The sequence below is a fragment of the Bemisia tabaci genome, chromosome 6, assembly GCF_918797505.1.
Source record: "Bemisia tabaci chromosome 6, PGI_BMITA_v3".
NCBI classification, from domain to species: Eukaryota; Metazoa; Arthropoda; class Insecta; order Hemiptera; family Aleyrodidae; genus Bemisia; species Bemisia tabaci.
Window position 1 is genome coordinate 13585967 of NC_092798.1, and position 22266 is coordinate 13608232.

Sequence of the window (22266 nt, forward strand, 5' to 3'; positions counted from 1 at the left end):
TGCTTTGAAATTTTCAGATCTTTTAGATCAAAGTGGGAACGGAATTTTCTGAAATATTTAAGAAACAATTTACCAAATTTTCCGAGTAAATTTGGTTGTTATTGGCGGTAATCTGGCGACGTCTAAAAGCTCATACGGTATTATTGCTTATGGCACGGCAGTGCTCCTAACTTAATAACATTCACTCCGATAGGGATGATTTGTCAACGGGTGGCCGTCACTTCCGTTTTAAGGAGAAAACGCCTTGAAAGCATTAGACCATCGCAGAGGTTTCTCCGAGAAAACATTTATTAGTGAGAAATCTCGGGAATATTTCCTCTCAAAATTTTCAGGCACACTAGCTTAAAAAGCGAAGAATATTCCGTTAAAAATTTGAATAAAAAAATTCACTATATATTTCTGTACTCCATGTCGTTCTTCATAGGAAGAAATTTGGCAACGTTCGAATGTGCATACGGCGTTTTTTTCTCTCCGGGCCGGAGCCCCGGGATCACGCGTCACCGTGTCACGCTATCTCGACGGCCACGCACGATAAATATTATGGTTGCGGGTTGCCGAGCCGCCGACTTGAAGGGGCTTCGTAATCTTGACACGGCAATTGCTTCCGCGGCCCCGTGAAGTATTGCTCACTTCCAACTTCTGACTCGAAGATTGAGTTCCCCGCGGAAGAAGTTCCGAGCCGGTCTCCGATCTCGCGAGTTCTCGCTTCGAGTTCGGAAGTTTCGCGGTGAGGACCCTCCGCAACTGTCGTCGGCTGCCCATCCTCGAAAAGCGGGAGAAGGCGAAGAGATAAATTGAATTGAATTAAAACAGAAACAAACCGTTATATTTCGTTTATTTTTGTTTTTGAGGAGGGGGGCGGCGAATAAGTTAGAGCTTAACTTACCGCGTATTTCCTCCGGTAAAAAATTCAAAGCCGTGAAAAAAGCTTGTACGGTGAAAAAATGCGTCGAACTTTATTCCTCTCCTCACGTTAAAACTTACCGGGCCGTTCAAGTATTACGTAACTCAGTTACGGAGGAGGGGGTGGGTCGAAGCAGCGTTACGGTGCGTTAAGAGCGAGGAGGGGAGTCAAGATCAGCGTTACGTAATTAATTCAGGGGGGGGGGGGGGTTAGAAAAAAATTGAAAATCCCGCCCTTCCCGAATGAAAGGAGCATTATCAACGTGCACTGGAAAAAAAAACAAATTGGATCTAGAGTCCAGACTCTTGAAAACATTGACAAGAAAAAATAATCTTGATTCAATCGGATTTAAGCTTAAATCAAAAGGAAATCCGATCAAACTAACAGGCTTGGTTCTTGATTTAAGCTTAAATCTGATTGAATCAAGAGTATTTTTTCTTGTCGATGTTTTTAAGAGTCTTGACTCTAGATCCAATGTGTTTTTTCCCCAATGTGACGATATAAGTTTGGTTGTCATTGCTTTTTCGGAGCGGAAAGAGATGAGAGCCTCGGTGTTGAAGGATGGTTCTTTGATATTTTGCATAATTTTCCTGCATATTAAAGGTTCCTTGAAGAATCCCTTAACTGCCGTATGAACATTCGAGAGTTGTCAAATTCACCCGGATAGAACATGTATTTTCGAGGAAAATTATGCATAATCTTTCTTGAAATTTTCAAATATTTCGGACAAAATTGCGAACAAAACTTTCTGGAAAATTCGAAGAAGAATATTCACAAATTTCCCCAGTAAATTTGTTTTTAATTGAAGGAAATATGACAACGTCTGAAGTTTCATACGGCATTCTTCCTTAGGAGGCAGCGAAATTCTCAGTCAAAGCGCGTAACTCCGACAGAACCCGAATATGTAGATAAGCACTTTTTGCTTGGCACAGTAACTCTGAGGAGTCTGTTCTCTTCACTGGAAAAAAAAAAAAACGCATTGGATCTAGAGTTCAGACTTTTGAACGCATTGACAAGAAAACGGACTCTTGATTCAATCAGATTTTTACTTGAATCAGAAGGAAATCCGCTCAAACCAAGAGGCTTGGGGTTCTTGATTTAAGCTTAAATCTGATTTAATCAAGAGTATTTTTTCTTGTTAATGTTTTTAAGACTCTGGACTCTAGATCCAATGTGTTTTTTTCCAGTGTTCCCTCAGATATTTACAAATTTCCTAAGTAATTTTTTTTCATTGAAGGAAATATGGCTAGGTTTAAAAGCTCATACTGCGTTTTTCCTTGGCACGGGAGTAAAGTTCCAGGTCCAACCCTACCGCTGTGTGTAAAACTCAAATGCTTGACTATGAATGCTCTCCGAAGATCTAGGAGTTTCCCCATCATTTCGAACACATCTCCTCATCGGAGCCTCGCCAAAATCCAGTCGATTCTCCGAGTTTTCCTCGAGACGAGTCGTTTTCCTCGCGGGTTTTCCGACTGCTCGCCCGCAATTTCCTGCGTTTCCGCGATCATTTGGAGGCGGCACGCGCGTCGGGGAAACCCGAGTTTTCCTGCACTCAATTTTCAGCTCCAACAAACCGGAAGCGCCATTCAGCAAAGCCCGCCAATGATCGGATCCGAGCGCCCAAAATCCGATCTCCTCTTCAGACAGCAACCCCCCCCCCCCCCCCCCCTCCAACCTCACCTACACTCATTTTGCTCCGTCTGACTCTGAAGTGTAACACCTAACTAATATCACCGTATTCTTCGGGAAGCCGCGTTCGGACGCATCGCACAATGAGGAGGAACTGAGGGGCGTGAAAGCGGATAAAAAAAGCTTGATATTAAGTAGTAAAAAGTAACCAAAAGTTCGACAGGGTGTCGGTGTCTAATTTTTTTTTTTTTTATCATTTTGGGAAATCCTAATGAGATCCGATCTGCTCTTCAGACAGCAACTCCCCCCTCTCCCCCCCCCCAAACCTACCTATACTCATCTTGCTCCGTCTGAAGTGTAAAATAAGCTTGATATTAAGTAGTAAAAAGTAACCAAAAGTTCGACAGGGTGTCGGTGTCTAATTTTTTTCTTCATTTTGGGAAATCCTAATGAAATCCTGATTTTTGACTGTCATATCCTGATTTCATGAGTTTTCCAAATCCTGATTTTTTGCGGAGAAAAATTAAAATTTCATTTAAACCACTCGATAAAAAAATCCGATCGGGCGGCCGAATTTTCTCAAATCCTGATAAAATCGGGATTAAATTCTAATTGACCTCGAATCCTGATTGGATCGGGAAAATCCTGATGCTAGAGGCTAGACACCGTGTTCAACTTAATATAATCTCAGGGCTGCCACAGATTTTAAAAAATGAAATTGCCTGACAGTTCCTTGATTTCCCTTGCACATTTTGGTGAAATTCCTTAACGATTGAAGATATACCAAATGGTAATAAGGCATTATTAGAAGCAGTTCTCAGACAAAACATGTTGTTTGAAACGTCAAACCCATTTCAGACAGCAAATAAGGGTTGCCCAACAATTTTCCCTGACATTTCCGTTATTTTGCTTGACATTTCCAGGTTTTCCCTAACTTTTTTTTAAATTCCCTGACAATGCCCGGTATTTCCTGATTGTGGCAACCCTAAGTAAGTGACTGAATCAGCAAAAAGGGCTTCATCTGCCGGGAGTTGGATTTAGATTAGGAGCAGTATTATTCGAAAGGTCTGAAAAAGTTACGGAAAATGAGAAAGATCCGGAACATTTCAGAAATTTCAAAAGTTTCGGGGAAAAATCTAGAAAATCTCATACACTGGAAAAAAAAACACATCGGATCTAGAGTCAAGACTCTTAAAAACATCGACAAGAAAACATAATCTTGATTGAATCGGATTTTTGCTTAAATCAAGAACCAAGCCTCTTAATTTGAGCGGATTTCCTTTTAATATAAGCTTAAATCTGATTGAATCAAGAGTATTTTTTCCTGTCAATGTTTTCAAGAGTCTGGACTCTAGATCCAATGTGTTTTTTTCCAGTGTAAGTTCCAAAAATCGGTACTAGTTCCGGGAAATGGAACCACTGCATCCATCTTTTTTAGTGAAAATTTCGCTTCATAGGGAGGAATCTTCAATCTAAAAATCTCCGAGCGCATCCTGCACATTCTTCCCCCGGGGTGGGGGCGCGGGAGGAGGAAACAGCGAGGACCCAAGGAGGGTAAAGGGTCACCTGTTCAATGAGGTGGTCCGGGGGTTCGTGACCCCAGGATCCTTGACTCCCACTTTACCCCCTCGATGGCGGTCTCGATTTCTTTGAGCTTGGTTCTTTTGTGCGTTGCGGGTTGCGGGCCGGCCGGGGATGGCTGGAGCTTTTCGCTTTTCGCGAACTATCCAGTTTACGGCCCGACAAAGGCGGATGCCAGGATCGATCGCTCCCCTGTAATAATATTCTGACACGAGCGCTTCACGAGATAAGCTTCGCCTCCTTTCCTCGTGCTCCGGGATTTTTCCCGCTGTCGAGCACCTTTCTGGGAAGAGATCCGGCGGCTTTAGTCGACGCTCAAGAAAATAATGATAATAAAAACACACTTCGATTGATTCCTGTCATAATGTCCGAGTCGCATCGTCGGGGTGCCACGTTTTCCTGGAATGGGTCTGCCTGTTTGGGCGCACAGCCAAATGAATTGATTGCATTTTGAAAAAAGGAACAGAGAGCATTCCAATGTTGCTGGGATTGTGCAATTTACTTTGCTGCAATAAAATTACTAAAATCATGAAAAAATTAAATTTACAACGGTAACTGTCACCTTGAATTTATGATTGTTGGGAGTAAAGATAAAACTTGTCTAGATAATCAGTTTAGATTTGAAAGGGTAAAAATTTGCACGATCTTAGCGACATTGTCATACTCTTGGTTCCTTCTTGCAAAATGCAATCTGATTATTTACTCTAAACTGGTGAAACCACACGAAAATCACATTGGGCACGTCAAAAAAGTCTGAAATTCACTTCTAAACGCGCAATCTCCGTAGTTTTTGACACGTTTTTTTTCGAGTTTCCCACGTCTGCGGGCGATTTTTCTTACGCACCGAGGTTCGTGCAGGGAAAGGAGTGGAAAAAAAAAAAAACTAACTTACCTACCTAAATTAATGATCTCACTAACTTTTTCTACTGTATGATTACAAACCATTTCAAGCGTTCGTTTCCTTTTTCTTCCTTTAATTTGTAAAAATAATAGCTTTAAATCAATTAAAATCTTACGCAAGGGGAGTTAGTGACAATTCTCGATAGTTGAGTACAATTAGTATTTAATTAAAGGAAACGTGCCTCAAGTCAATGAGGCATGAGTTAAAAGTACAACGTTACGTGTTTTCTCTTCAAATTCCTACAGGGAAATAGAATCACACAATGAGAGGTCTGAAAATCAACTCCCAACAAAATAATTTTTCTTTATTAACATTGGTTAAACGGCAAAAACACAAATGACGTCATTAGTGTAGTGGAACTTCCATTTGATCTGTGTTTTTAACACTTGTTGATATCTGTTCAGGAGTTGACTTCAAAACTTCCCGTGGTGTGAATTGTTCCCTTTGTAAGTTTTCTAAGAGAAAACATGTAGCGTTTTTGTACTACTTGTCTAGTGGCCCATTTTGACGACGCAGAAGGTTTAAACGACGTTTTTCCCCAGTACGGCACAATACAATGGACACCCGGGAGCTCATGACAGTGGGCATAATTGAACTACTCCTTTGAAGAGAGGCGTAAATGCTAACAAGACGCGGTGACCCTTGAGTCCTTCTTCAAATGGCCCGTTGAATAATTAAAGTCAACCGCGTGGACGGGTGTATTTTCGGCTAATTCGGGGCGGGAATGTGGCTGGGCGCACAGGGGGTTGTCACGGAGAGGGGGGGGGGGCAGTGGGGACGTCACATTCGCCTCGAGTACCCTCGGAACAAGCGTAGTCTTCGCTTAATTAATGGCTCCCATTTTCATTACGACACACAGTGGATTGAGTTAATAGGAGAGGTCGGACAAAATCTGAAAACTTTAAACGCTTATAACTACGTTTGTACAAAATTTAGAGGCTTCATGGGTGGTTCCATTGGTTTCCTCGTGGAATTTTCTACCGTAAACACCCTTGACATTTAAAATGTGACGGAATGAACATTAAAATTTGCAATTTTAATCAGAAATTCAATGACTAACCTCTCTCATTGACACAATCCACTGTGCGACACCCGCATCCTCCGTTACTTTGCATAGCCTCGACGTATTCATTCGGTTACACGAAAGGGGTCCTTATCGACCTAACAAAATGCCTCAAGTTTTGAATTTTTCTTTGCTGAAAAGATCGTTTTATAAGACAGTACTTATAGGACGATGAAAATTTCATACCAGTACAATTGACAGGGAAATAGTTACTGAAAATACTTCGACTATTTGTATGAAAAATGCATGTAATGTGCGTTGAAATTCGCCAAGTAAAAACTCTCAATTACCTCCGCTTGACGACGCCCCCCCCCCCCTTTTTTAAAAAAAAAACAAAAAATTGTTCACGTCTAAAAGGGACAAAAAACATACTGGTAGGCTTCATTACACGTCGATCTGATATTGGACCCAGGTTTGACTTCGGGGTGAAAATAATCAAGTATCCTTCGGCATTCACGAGCTGTGCCACAGAGCCAAGGAAGAGAATGCCTCATGAAAATTAGGACGTTGCTACTTTTACCCCGATAAAAAATTTATTTTTGAGGGAAGTTATCAATATTTTTCAGAGACTAAAGATTAAATTGCAGATAAACACCCTCTGAGAAATTGGCAGCAACGTATTCTCAAAAAAACGCCAATTTCTTACGCAGATTGTGAAGTTAAGAGTGCATTTCAAACTTTGCCAATGCGCTCATCGTGATTTTTGAGACATTTGGTTACTGATAGAAACAAGTCGTATTTTTGTTCCAACTAAAGTTTACAACAGGCCCATTTGACTGCGACACATCCACACGGTGTCTACTGAAACAGGCGGGTCAAAAGTCAGTACTTTCACCGTACTTTTTCGATACATTCCCAAGAAATTCGGTACCTCCTCATCAGAAAAATTCAGTACTTTTTCAGTACCTCCATTTGACGAGATTCGAAAAATTTCAGAAATTTGAATTTCTCGCTCAAATGGGCCTGTTGCATGCAAGAGATGCAGCCGTAAGAATAGACTTTTCAGAGGTTAAATGGCACGAAAATTACGATGGTCACATTAAAAAAGTCTGAAATACACTCCTTACTGCGCAATTTGCGTTGTTAAGAACGCGCTTTTTCAAATTTCCCGCGTCTGGGGGCAGTTTTCTAATCACCGGAAACGAGCAAACGGCGGGCTCGGTGGTTTCCGGAAGATGCCGAGTCGTTGTTGTTGTTGTTCTTTTTTCCTTCAGTTTGTTTACAAACCCAACGTGATCTCTTATAGTGGTCCATATACGCTTTACGCAGTAACTGAATTAATATATATATATAGAGTCGCTTTATAACGCACTCTGGCGTTCTACGACACCCAAACGCCACATATGCCTGTCTTCCCAGAGGTTATCGGGCAACTGACACCGCAACATCTCTTCGTCAACGCCCTGCCGCCAACCCTTTACGGGACGTCCCCGTCGCCTCTTCCCAGGTGGTACCCAATCCAAAACTTGTTTGGGCAACCTCTCCTCCGACATTCTTTGCACATGTCCATACCAGCATAACTGCCTGGACATGACGTCGTGCACGATATCTTTCTCAACCTTCATCACCTGGCGAATTCTCTCATTACGGACACGGTCCCGTCTCGAAATGCCGGCAGATCGCCGCCAAAAATCCATTTCAGTTGCCCTCAACATTTCTTGCGTTCTTTTCGTCAAAGGCCACACTTCACTACCATAGAGCAAGATACTTTTAACGATGGCATCATATATCCGGTGCTTGTTTGCCTTTGAGATGCTTTGATCCCAGAGCACCCCGTTCAGCATCGCAATGGCTCTCCTGCCCTGGATGATCCTGTCCTTAATTGCTCTATCCATCCTTCCATCCTGATCGAGCCAAACACCGAGATACTTATACTCGTCACACTCTTCGATGCGCCGTCCATCCTCAAGCTCTATGCTTTGCCGTTGATGCGCTGCTCCCACGACCAGCTTCTCTGTCTTGGACACACTAACGTCCATGCCCCATTTCCGATATTCTTCGACCAACTTCCGCGTCATGTAATCTGCATCTTCCTCATCTTGAGCTACAACGATCTGGTCATCGGCAAAGCATAGAGTATAAAGGGTCTGCCCATCAACGAGTGGAACGCCCATTCCCGCAACCTTATTTTTCCATTCCTTTAAAACGTGCTCTAGGTATACCTTAAATAGTGTTGGTGACAAGCAGCAGCCTTGTTTTAGCCCTTTTGTGACGAAAAAACCTCCGGACAACTCTCCACGACATTTAATTCTTGCTATCGTCCCGTTATAAAATGATTTAATTGCCCCCACAAGTCCTTTGCTAAAACCCCTTTTTTCCAAGGCTTCCCAAAGCTTCACTAACGGCACGCTGTCATAAGCTTTCTGAAGATCCACAAACACCAAGTGCAGCTCCTGGCTGACCGCCCTTTTCTTCTCGATGACCTGGGTAATGGTGAACAGATGGTCGACGGTAGACCTACCGGCTCTAAAACCAGAGACCTATATGTTAAAAATTTCTTATTTAATCAGTTCATCGTTCAACACCGCAATGGGCCGCCTTTGCGTTTGCGTTCGGGATATGGAACCCGAACGGAATAGGCTCCTAATGAGTTTGGGTTTTCGATCGTGAACCGTTCGCGGAAAGGTCTCGGTCGGGTTCTCGATCCCGAACGCATTGTCAATCGAATCGGTTCGAAATTCGGAACTCGAACTAATAAGCGGCCGACTGCGTTCGAGTTCAAATAACTCATACCAAAGACCTGACCATTGCGATCAGTTCAGCTATGCTAATGCCATAACTCATAACGCCGCTTTTCGTTATGCGTTACAGATCTAGAACCTCGCTCAGCTCCGTAGCATTCAGAGTTCTTCTATGCCGTGCGGCCGTTGATGTTCTGCATCGGTCGTCGTCGTCGTCGTCCCCCCCCCCCCCCCCCCCCCCCCCCCCCCGTCTCTCACCCCGCTTCACGCTGCCCGCGGCCCGCTGTTTTCCTAGTGCATGCCGCGTTTGGGTTTGGGTGGATCACCTTTTTACCTGTAGACATTTTTATTAGGACTGTTTTCGTTCCCACCCCCATAACTCGTTCCATTCCGCTTAAAAATGACTCATTTCCAGTGAAAAAAATTAGCTTCATGGGAACATTTTAAGCTTTGCCTACTCAAGGGTTTAGTCGCTTATACCCAAAATAATGGTTCCCACGGAGGGACATGAAAAAAGCACTGCAAAAAAATAATTTTTGTCTTATTGATTTAAATTTCTTGGGTGCTTCGCATCTACTTCTTAAGGTAGAATGCATATATGATAGCCATTTTTTGCTACGACATCAGATTTTTTTTTTTTAAAAAAAATTGAAATTTTCCTTGAAAATCGCGATTTCTTAATGAAAATTCAAATTTCAAAAAACCATTCGTGTACTTGGAAAGGAGCAAGACAGTATGTAAATAAGACACCATAACAGCATCAGTTGCATGTAAATACTATATCGAAGGCTGAAGTACTGAACCCTTCATCTCCGTTGCTGTGCTTCAAAACATTTGCTCTCATTTTATTTATTTTTTTTTTTTTTTTTTTGGAGAGAAATATGCCAACCATACTAGCTTGAAATTTCTAGAAGTTTCAACGACTCAGAAGTTCAACGATAGCTAGAAATTTCTAAAGCACTATGGAGAAGAAAAATTACGGCAGTTTTCGAGACATTAAGTTGACAAGTTTTTCGATTAAAAATCAAGTATATAAAGAGAAGTCTGCAACGTCGCTAACGGACATACGTGGTTTCGCACTTTGGCCATCGATATGGCTCAAAACATTATTGTTCTTCCTTTGATTATGCATTTTCTTCGAAAACTCGGTCACATCACTTGGTACAAGAGAAAAATGATCGCAGAGGATGAATAAAGATACGAGAAAATAGAAGTAAAACAAAATGTTAACATTAAGAGCTGTTTGTTATGCTCACATTAAATTAAGTCGACGAACAGTTTAAATTTCTGGCACATTGGTTTGCATAATTAACTGCCTTTGAACGTCTTGTTTCGTCAAAAAATTTTCGTATTCGTCACTCAACTTTACGATTCTCTCGGCCACATCATTGAGCACTTATATTTTTTTGACCTATTTAAGTGAGTCTTGATATAGCTCTCATAATAGCGCCAAGTCTTCGGGTCACATCCTAGGAAATCGTCTTGAAGTCCTAACTCCTAACCTAATCGTTGTGCCGGAATCACACGCTAAATGTGGTAATCAGCAGTCGGCGCTCAACAGCAGAAATTTCACTACTTCGAGTTATTTTTATCCAAATGGGTATCAAATCTATTCGAATAGTTCAGATAAATCCGACATTATCCGATGGTCGCTGAGAATCGTTGCTGAATTTGGCGCGTCACGCGCAAAATTCAGGCATCGGCATCGGGCCGGGCCGGGGCCGATGACTTCCACATTCAAGCCACATTCAGCTCCCAAATTCAGCTTGTGATTGCAGCATTGGAAAAAAGATCAAATCTCCTGAAATAAATTCTTGCATTCCCTTTCCTCGAATCTCATCGATGTTTTCTATCTTTAGACGCTTAGGACCTCCGTGTGGTGGTTTTCTTTACAGAGAATGGGCCACTAGACAAGGTACGAATTTCAACATTTGTTACATGTTTCTTAACTGAAATTTCACGTAAAATACGACGCGCACAACAAAAATTATCGAAATCAACTCCTTCCAAAGATATTTAATGATTCTTGATGCGTGAATTCAAACCACCCGCTCATGAAAACTCAATACTCTGCGTGATTAACATCGTGCGCTAAACGTTGTCATGACAGTCTCTGCGATATAAAAATCTGGCAACCTCAATCTTGACGCTTTGGCTCAGCTGTGGCAAATTGTTTATAGTTTGAACAACACATGGTGGAAAATGAACATTACTCGATTAAGAAGCTTGTTAACACCGTTGTAGTGCGCGATTTGACTCACGTAGAGCTTTGAGTTTCTTGTCAGCGGGCAGTTCAACTTCCTCGTAACCAATGTGAAATAAAAATGTTAATAATTCCGTTTGGAGTTTGTTTCAATAGTTTTCGTTGCGCAAATCGTGCTCTACGTGAAATTCTGGTTAAGAAACATGTATCAGAATGCTTAAATTTGTACCTTGTCTAGTGATCCATTTCAACCATTTTTTTTGTGCCTGAGGGGAAATCTTATCGTCAAAAAAAGCAAGGGGTGCATTTTTACAAGTTAATTACCATATGGAGGCTTATACGTAAAAGCAGCAAATTGAGCATTTTTAAGTTTTGGGAAAGTCGTGTTCAAAATTTTTAAAACCGTGTGCGTTTTGATGTCCGTGCAGCATTTACGGCTGGGTCACGGAATTTATATAGAACGAATCCTCCTCTATAAATGGGCTTTAGATGTTTAAAAGCAGATGCCAACAAGATGCAGCGATTTTACCACATTAGCTATAAAATGAACCACTTAGCTAATGAAAGAGAGGTAGAGCGATTGATATTGATCAAATTATGGTTACTGTTGAGTGTTTCAATGATTTTAGGAAAAAATGAATACTTGGTAACTGCCAAAAAAATTAAGGAACAAAACATATTATCAGTCTTTGAAAATAGGTAAAAATTAAAAAAGGGCGACATCTCCCACGGACCTAAAGACCTTTATTACTTTCACTACTTTTGAAATATGTTCATATACACGACCCTCAAAGAGACTATGATGAGCTCGTTTTTAGATATACGTAACACGGTTACCTGGTTTTTTTTTTATTCATATCATAATGAAAAATTATGGCAGAAGCCTGAAACTTAGCAACAATGGTAACCTCTTAGTTCCCTTTTGCAAAATGCAATCCTAGTGGCATGCGTGTAAACTTTGATTCAATGAAACAGAGGCTTAAAGACAGCTTATTTAAAGTGAAGGTGTAGAATTGAATGTTTTAAATCAGCAGATACCAAATTTATTTGAGGGTGCGAGAGACACCAGACATTATTATTTTTCGATGTTGCAATAAGATTGTGGATCTTTTCATTTCTTTAAGAAGAATCGAAATTGCGCCGATTTGAAAGTATTTTCTTAGAAAAATAGGGCAAATGTATTTTTCTTTTTTTGGTACGAATTTCAAGGCTCAAGCAGAGCACTGACATGCATTTCAGCGCTAAACAAAGACGCAGAGAGCTGATGCAATAAGGTCTTAGCAATGTTGCGATGCATTTATCTCACATTGTCTCTAAACGCCTCATTTTCCTACGCATTTTCACTGGTCTCAGGAGACGTTGGTAGCCAAGCAGAGCTGGTTTCAAATCTGAAGGGGGAATTTTTGTACTTAATGGCTGGTGCAAATCATATGAGCCGCGTTTAACATAAACGCACCAGGTCTCAATATCAAATAGCTGAGTTATAAGTGTTTTTGAACTGAACCAAGGTCTGCTCCAGGAAGCAATTTTAAGTTCTCAGGACTCATTTAATAGTCAAAACATGGACTAGAAGATAATTACTGTAAAGCTAAGTCTTTGGGAAAAGTAAAACTTTACTTTCTCATGAACTGAATTTTATGCGAATTGGTGTTTTTGATGAGCGCGGTCCATACATTATTATCTCAACGAACAACGAACACTGATGAATTGACTCTTGAATACATTACATTACTCTATAGCTGAACTAAGTCGTAATGTATGGTGGAGTCTGATTAACATGACAAATTTTACAACTATAGTGATTGCAAGAAGTGTGGTAACATATTCATGGAAGGAAATTGTTATTAGGAGGTAGTGTTTTGTCTGTGGGCGATTTTACGATAACGGTAATAATGGTGTCGCCAGTTTCATTCTCAAGTATATTCAAGGCAATGAGACAAAATAATCGGTTGCATAAGATTCACGCAAAACATATTAACACATCTGTTAGTAGCGGGCAGAACATTTTACGGTCTAAAAGTCTTTGTAACGCTAAATTCTTATATTTTTTGCATGAATCAATGCAGGGTCTCAACTTCAAAATATTTTCAACATCAGTTGTATTCCTCTGCAATTATAGTCTGTTTCACGAAAACTGAGACTTTTTATTCGGCATTAAAATCCGTAAATGGCAACGCATCAGTCTTGGACTCGGGTGACCGTGCCGCTCGCCGGACACCCATCCATCGTAAGGGTAGGAACAATAGACATCCTTCACCCCTCCTTAATGGGCCCTAGTACCCGGACCAAAATTTTTTTCTCGCTGAAAAATTCATCTTCTGGCGTGAAAATTTAGTTCCAGCGTGAAATTATGAGAAAAACGCACTGAAATTCAGTCCAATTATCTTAATTTTGAGCTGATATACGGCATTTCGCGGCGAATCGCGGTCACGCGCAAATGATGTATATCAGCTCAAAATTAAGATAATTGGACTGAATTTGAGTGCGTTTTTCTCATAATTTCACGCTGAAACTAAATTTTCACGCCAGAAGATAAATTTTTCAGCGAGAAAAAAATTTTGGTCCGGGTACTAGGGCCCATTAAGGAGGGGTGAAGGCGCTGAACAAAAGAGGATGTCCGGCGAGCGGTACGGTCACCCGAGTCCAAGACTGATGCGTTGCCATTTACGGATTTTAATGCCGAATAAAAAGTCTCAGTTTTCGTGAAACAGACTATAGTTTATTGTTTATATTCAAAAACTCTCAGGACTAAACTGGCAACACTACTATTCCCGTTGTCTTGAAATCACTTATGCGTACTACAGAAAATATAAAATGCAATATATGAGTAATCGTTACTATCGCTATAAGCGATGAAGCATATTCACCAAGGAAATGAGTTTTTTCCTCCCGTGAAACTTGAAAGTACTTGAATTTAGTGGCTTTCCGTCATTATTTTTGCACTTACATTACAGAAGTTATCTTTAAACGTGGCACCATTCGATTAAGGTGACTTCCATGAAAGTACTGCGGGTGAAAAGAGGATTTTGTGAACTTTCCACGTTCACGAAAAGAAGGTGAAACGTCCATTCCAACGTGGTACAAATTGTGCAAGCCATTTATTTTAATTACAGAAAACTTGTATTGACTGATTTGGAAAAGGATTTTGCAGGAAAAAGTGATAATAATTAGATGGGAGTCATAGTTCCGAAGTTAAAAGTTACAGAACAAGAACACTCACATGCTTGAAAGGGTCTAAAAGGCCAACAAAGTTTACCTACTTATACTCTGTCTCACGAACGACGATCCCTGGAAAATATAAGGTAAGTAGTCAAAAACCCCGTAAATGACAACACTGGAGACCGTTCGAGGAGAGAGGCAGCCAGGACAATGCGCAGGTACCGCGCGGCCGGGCTTTGGGTTTACGAGACTAAGTCAGTCAAAATTTGTTTTTCTTCAATTTTATAAAAAAATCATGTTTTAAGTGCGTCAACTGTTGCAGCATAAAAATATAAGCAAGGTGATGTATAATTATCAAAAATGGAGCAATTTTGACGATTTTGGCATCTCAAGATGGCACGGATTATTATCGGATCTTGAGATGCCAAAATCGTCAAATTTGCTTTAATTCAGATAATTTTACGTCACCTTGCTTGGATTTTCATGCTGCGTCGTTTGATGCTGTTAAAAGTCCATTTTCTTTAAAATTAAAAAAAAAAAAATAGTACTCCTACTAATACGGGTTGCTCAACGGGAGAAGAATTATGTCACGGGCCTGCCGACGGGTTCATCTCTTAACGGGCAAGTGACAAGAGGTCCAAGCACCAAAAGGCTCCGCGAGTCTCTTCGTTGAAATGCCTCGTCCAGGTCATTAGCGGTGTTGCCGTCGACTGCAAAAATGACCGTCGGACCAGGGATCGTCGTTCGTGAGACAGAGTATAGCTCCTCCTCTGATATGGTCCGCCCAATTTCAGAGAATAGTTATCCAGCCGATTAAAAAAAGTGCCGAGCTCGCCAAGGTATTGTTACCATTGTGTCCGCACCGAGCCTTTACCTGACGGCCTGTCATCGTCGTCTACTGCACGGAGAAAAAAAACTCGTGCGTGGGACCCGAAGTTTAGGTCATATGGATCTCTGAAGTTTTCAGATTGAGCATCTGAACACTTTAGGTCTAGCTGCCGAAGTTCGGATCATACATCTGAAACTTCAGTTCTTACATCTGAAGTACTTCAGATGTGAGAACCGAAGTACTTCAGTGTGAGAACCGAAGTACTTCGGATGTGAGAACCGAAGTACTTCAGATGTAAGAACTGAAGTTTCAGATGTATGATCCGAACTCGGCAGCTAGACCTAAAGTGTTCAGATGCTCAATCTGAAAACTTCAGAGATCCATATGACCTAAACTTCGGGTCCCACGCACGAGTTTTTTTTCTCCGTGTGGTAGCCTTAAAATTGTCAAGCAATTTTTTTATCATTTGTGAATTTTTCCTTTATTTCAGCGGATTCGGATTCAACTTGCAATCCTGGTGAAAAGTATATGTAATAGTAGGAAAGTAAGATGGTAAGTTATTGTATCACAAAACTCGCGAATTCCTTCAGCGCGCGACCTAGACTATATCGTCACCTTCCAGGCAAAGTATCACAAGCGCCATGCGACGTTTAAAAATTTCCGCCACCATTATATTTTTTTACAGAGAAATTGTTCAACGAAGCTGCCCGAAAATTTCACTGAATTTTCTTTGTGCTGCCGGTAAAATTTAGTGAAATTTCCAAACAGATTCAACCAACAATTTCTCAGTAAAAAAATAAAATGGCGGCGGAAATTTTTAAACGTCGCATGGCGCTTGTGATACTTTGCCTGGAAGGTGACGATATATCGACGGTGTAAGTCGACAATCATATAACTCGGTTTGCGACGTCGTAGACTTCCTGTCATACTTTATTGTTTAAACAGAAAACTATGCAACGGAAATTCTTTAAAACTGCCGTGATTTTTCTTCTCTGCGCAAAGAAAATTCTGCTTAAGAATATCGGTGGCGCAGGGGTCTAAAAACTGCTCAACGATAGTATAGTTCGAGTTCCGAATCGCTATGAGCCCACTTGTGTGTTTTTTTTTTTTTTTTTTTTTTTTTTTTTTTTTTTTTTTTTTTTTTTTTTTTTTTTTTTTTCTGCAGCTTCATTATACGTAAATTTCTCTCCTGTTTTTGTTTCATTCTATCTGAATGAATAAGTAATTATATCCTCATTTAATTTCCTTCCCCTTTCATTTTTTCCTTTTTTGTAGTATCCGTGTCCATTTATTATTAATATTTTAAAATACCTTTCCCTAGTATACAGTTCATGCCTCAAAAAATGAACGAAGGATAGCATAAGACACAAATTGCGGAACGAATTTTCTCAGTGGTTACTGTTGTTACGCAAACTTGCGGGGACTGACCGCGACCGCCGCCTGCCGAAAAGCAATGTGCGCAGGGGAAGCCAGCCAGTCGTCCGGGCTCGGGAAAGCTGAACTCATAACGCGCCGGACTCTTTTGAGTTATGGTTTCTGAACTTGAACGAAAAGGCACGCCTTTTCGTTCGAGTTCGAGTATTTGAACGAGAAAGCGGGGTGTCGCGTTTTCGGTACAGATTTCAATAGCAAAGCATGCAGTGTCCGGTCTCGATCATTAACGCGACCGCGTAAGGGACGGATTCCGTTTGCTACCTGAATCTGGAACCGGAAGACAATAGTAAGGGTTACCGATCATGATTTCGAACGCACCCCGCCCGCTAATGGGTCAGCGGTACGGAACTGCTCACTGATGCCAAAGATTGTAACGAATACGGCTTGAGGGAATAGATCTCTGTCTAAAACCAGCCTGTTCTTCGGCTTCCTGGCCGCTCCAAAACTCTTCGACCTTTGCCTTGAGAATTTTACCATAGACCTTGCTCAAGGTTCCTGTGACCGATATACCTCTGTAATTATCGCAATCTTGTTTACTACCTTTCTTATGACTGGGAGTAATCCAAGATTCCTTCCAATCCTTTGGTATTTCGGAACCATGCAAACAGTCTTGCATGAGTTTCCTCAGATGTTCAAATAGTTTACCGGTGCCACATTTTATCAACTCCGCCGGTATACCCCCAGGTCCAGGAGCTCTGCGAGTTTTCAGCTCCCTCACAGCCTTCACTACATCTTGGAGCTGGATCTCCACGTTGGAATCTTCTTTAGTGCTTATGACTCCGCCTTGAAACTCGGGTCGCCTCTCCGTTAATAAATCTTTAAAATAGTCCTCCATCTTGTCAATTGGTATCGGAGATATGATGTCGCGCATTTTATTTCGTCGCAACCCTTTGATCACTTTCCAGCCTTCCGTACTTTTCCGGCCTCCAAGGTAGGTATTTATCTTCATACAGCTGAATACTGAATTAATCAACTTTTAAATATTGAACGCAATCCTTCTACATTTTATTTCACGATATCACGATCTCCGATTTTCAGGTTATGTTTTCAGTTTTAGTTGACCGGAAATAGCCGCGAGTTGCCGTTACTTGTTTCCGTTAGAAAACTGCCCCCAGACGCGGGAAATTTGAAAAAGCGCGTTCCTAACAACACAAATTGCGCAGTAAGGAGTGTATTTCAGACTTTTTTAATGTGACCATTGTAATTTTCGTGTCATTTTACCACTTAAAAGTCTATTCGTACGGCTGTATCTCTTGCATGCAACAGGCCCATTGCGACATAAATGACAATATTCCAGACCTTCTTGTGGAATTTCCGCTTTTTTTCAGTACTTCCGGACCACCCTTAAAAAATTAGTACTATTTCCGGACTTTCCGGAAATTCCGGACTTGTAGACACCCTGATCCACGATTAATTTCCCTTCGCAGATAGGCGTTTTTAGGCCTTATGTTTATGGGCGCAAATAGGCGTTTTTGTCGACTACACCGCGCTCCTTACGTCCAGACCGAGTCGAAATAATCTAGCGGGACGCTGGGTCGGAAAATGAGTCATGATTTCATTAGACCAAGTGACCCACTTGTCGCGGGCAACGCAAACAACTTGCCCTTGCAAAGGGACCCGAAACGGCGGCAGACGAAAGCTCCAACTTAAGCTCAACTCATTACTGGCTCCAATCTCCGGCGACGACTCGCCACCCGCGTTTACACAGGGCCCTCCTCGAAAAGCTAAATCGCATTGTCTCGCGAGACAAAGTGAGGACACTTCCGGCCCGGCCCGGCGCGGCGAAACGGTGCACTCTTAATTCCGAGTGCTCAAAGGGAGAGGTCACGCCCCGGGAGTTATTTAAATTTCCAGTTTGTTGAAAGCTTGTTAAAATCTCGCCGTTTTTCGAGGAAGGCCAAGACGCTCCAGCCCGGCTGGCTCCGGGCGATACAGACGCGACGTGACGGAGTCTCCAGCGATGAAAGCGCGGATTAACTTTCGCGTCGGATTGCGCGAAGCTCCTTCGAGATATGAATAGGTTTTCGCTCAAAGTTCGAAAAGTATAAACGGTCGGGAGGCGTTGCCACCAGTCAAAGGACGGTGAAATAATGATGGTCTCACTGGAAAAAAAACACATTGGATCTAGAGTCCAGACTCTTGAAAACATTGACAGGAAAAAATACTCTTGATTCAATCAGGTTTACGCTTAAATCAAAAGGAAATCCAAATCCGCTCAAATTAAGATGCTTGGTTCTTGATTTAAGTTTAAATCTGATTGCATCAAGAGTATTTTTTCTTGTCGATGTTTTTAAGAGCCTGGACTCTACATCCAATGTGTTTTTTTTTTCCAGTGTGGTCTTCTGAAAAACTTAGTCTGTCGTTATTTACGAAATAAATGCACGGTAAGAAAAAGTAACCGACATAAGAGGGGTTTGAAGAACAAAGCGCATTAGTGCAGTTTTCGAAAAAATTAAGATATTAATGATTCCAAGTAAAACTACACTTATTGCATATTATGGGAAAATTCGCTCCCAAATTCCAATTTTTAAGCATCAAAAAGTTAGTTTGAACTTCCTATCCGCCAAAGGGCTCCATGTAATTTCGAAACTTCCGACACGTATTTCTGGAAATAGCAAAAACTGCACTTATGCGCCCTGTCTTCCGAGCCCTCGTTTTATGTTAATAATGGAGGTAGGACACGGACACGAAGTAGCCTTCGGTTCGGTGCGCTTATAATTATTCGGGTAATTTTTCTTGGGACGTTATATTGACCAAATCTTTGGGTTGAAAATTGGCTCATGCCCAGCCTATAAAATCAGGTGGAGACCGCTGGGACCGAACCTAGATCGTTTAAGTGATGATGCCAAACGCTTTCTTAAGTCGCAACCTCTGAGGAGCGACATCGAGAGAAAGAAGAGTTCATTGACACTTTTGACTTTTTTCATCCCCAAATGTCTCAAAGGAACCTACGGTTTCGGTTCATCCAACTAAAAATGTGAGTCCGTCGAGCCTTCTTGGTTGATCTGACCGACAAAAAAGTAACTTAAAGAAATCATAAACAAGGACATTTTTAACTGTAAAGGCCTAATCTTGTCGAATGTCTCGTTTAAAAAATTGACAAATTCGACAATCGCAGTTCTTGGAAAATCATCAGATTAAAACGAAACAAACTTACAGTGTTATCAATGCCAGGGTCAGGATAGTGAAACAGAGAAATAATTGATGGATGGCGATAAAAACTTGAAACTCACCTGAAACAGAAAATTAAGATCCGATAAGTAAACATGCAAGTAAACATGAAATATTTTTCAGAAAAATTGAGATTTGGTTGTTTAGAATGAAAATTGGTCAAAGTTCTGTCGAATGTCGAAAGCCAATTGACATAATATCATCGGGCGTTTTGTCAATCCCTTGGTGCAGTTTCTAAGTTTATGTATTCAACGAAACTCTTTTTTTATGAAGATCTTTTGATATTTTTTAATCTTTTTTTTGGAAACTAAACATGATTGAGTTACAAGTTAGTTCTTGAATCTTTCCAAATAGAATGATTTTAATCTATTTGACCTTCATAATTATAATATTGTGAACAATACATTTTTAAGCCAAAGGAAAGCTAAGCTATTAAAGACATAGTGAATGATAAAAAAACCAAGCTAACAGCCAAATAATTCAGTGTATTCAACTACATGATGGAAATGTTTTTTCACCAAAATGGTCCTAGAATAAATTAAAATTTAAGGAAAATTCTCACTTGAGTATACATTTTTAGTATTATCTTTTCGAATATTAGCGACTAATTAAAAATTTCAAGTGAAGCGAGAATGACTTACTTTTTTTCGAGGTAAAAAACTAGAATATTTGACAATACGCCTCATTTGAATATTGGCCTCCGACAAATATATGACATAATAATTTGAATTTTACAGTAATAAAGCGTTCTGTTTGAAACAATCGGTGCAAGCTTATCGGGAAATTCACGTTACATAGTTACGTAGAACGAAATATAAGTTTCACATTCGGAGAAAAAAATTTGGGGGAGCGCGAAAAACCGCACGTTAATAAATTCATCGTTCAAACGCATCCAACTGACCTGCTCACTGAACAGACTGACAATGATTTGGAGGTGGCGATTGATACCAAGTCGATTTCGGATTTTTTTTTAGAAATTTCTTTTTCTTTTTTTTTAAAGAAGATTTACTTGAACTATTAGCTTAACAGACACTCGTCAACCAAACAAATGATAATTAAATCCTTGTGAAGACTCAGGGAATTGATTCCCGAGAAGACAAAAGAATTAACCATACATCATTTCAAGGAACACTTGATTATTTCTTCATTCCTTCTTTTGAATTATGTCATCAAAAAAAAAAAAAAAAAAAAATAAAAAATGATAAAACATGATTCAAAAGTGGAGGATGCTTCTTCTACGACTCATTCATTCCTGAGTATGTATCTGTGGGAATAAAAGCAAAAATAACGGTGGGATCCAACGCATATCGACATTTGGTACGGCAAAAGACTATTAATCCCAACCAAGAGTGATGTAAAATTGAATGACTATCCACAAGTACTTGTAAATCAGTGGCGTGGCGTGAATTGCGACATATCGATTGTTATGCTATTTAAACCTATGGAAAAGAATCGATTATCAAGGTGTTCACTGCGAACACCCTGTTTATCGATCCTTTTCCATAGGTTTAAATGACATAACAATCGATGCGAACACCTTGATAATCTATTCTTTTCTATAGGTTTAAATGGCATAACAATCGATAGGTCGCAATTCACGCCACGCCACTGCTGTAAATGGACCGCGTTCAGCAGAAAGGATCCAAGCCACATTAGCTAAAACCTTTAACGGGGCAGTTTAATTTTTTCCAAGAGAACTTTTATGCGGATATCTTTGAAAATGTTAAGGAATTTGGTTTGAACCATGCAAAAAATTCACTGAAATTTGCAAAAATATCCGCACAACCGTTTTCATGTAAAAAATTAAATCGTCCAGTTAAATTTGGCAATAGCTGATATGGCTTGGTTATTTTCCGCTTAAAGTAGTCCAAATGATTTCCCAAAAATCAAGGGTGTTTGAGGAATTTTTGTGGCATCATGAACCCTACTCCAGGAAATATAAAAAAAAAATCCAAAAACACAAAAGAGAGAAACGATTGAAAAATTCGGGATTGTGGAAAAGCAGATTCGAGTGCGCTTGTGAGCTATGGTGCATGATAAAAAAACTGAACAAACCATCGAAGATCTGTAAACACAAACGAAATACTTCAATTTATCACTGGCGGTAGACACGTGCGGTGACATCCCTGCGATAATTTTCAACTAGTCGCCAACACCGTCACGCTCGATCCGGCAAAAATTAACAATACATCATCCTTCAGTTCATGTGTTCATCAATTAAAAGTACGACTGTAAAACCTTGAAATGCCGAAGCGAGAACGAACACTTTTAAGCTATGAATAGAGGTAGAGGGTAATTTTAAGAAATCAATGACGGAGCGATGGATCGGAATGAACTGTTGATCGCACCATTGAAAAAGTTGGAGATTGGACACGACGACTCACTAAAAGTTGGATCTCAACCATCTGCAGTTGGCAAGATCGGACACTGAACAGAATTTTCTTTAGAAAAATCTATCAAAGTCATGTGTTCATCAATTAAAAGTACAACTGTAAAACCTTGCGCAATGCCAAGGCGAGAGCGAACACTTTTGAGCTATGAATAGAGGTGGCGGGTAATTTAAAGAAATCGATGACAGAGCGATGAAACGAAATGCACTGTTGATCACACCATTGAAAATGTTGGAGATTGGACACGAAGACTCACTAAAAGTTTGATCTCAACTATTTGCAGTTGTTAAGATCGGACACTGAATAGAATTTCCATCAGAA

The 22266-nt window shown here is 40.6% G+C and overlaps 1 protein-coding gene across 11 annotated transcripts in view; it reads right to left on the minus strand.

The window, feature by feature from the left end:
• The window catches only part of Trpm (transient receptor potential cation channel, subfamily M), a 412514-nt gene that overhangs the window by 327996 nt on the left and 62252 nt on the right, over nucleotides 1-22266 (minus strand). The window contains exon 1 of one of the 11 annotated variants that reach the window (XM_072301600.1): nucleotides 20197-20256. The exons of the other annotated variants lie outside the window; for them this stretch is intronic. Coding sequence (XP_072157701.1) covers nucleotides 20197-20241 — 45 coding nt within the window. The 5' untranslated portion in view covers nucleotides 20242-20256. Of the gene's footprint in view, nucleotides 1-20196; nucleotides 20257-22266 lie in introns of those variants that run through there. 11 annotated transcript variants of the gene reach the window in all.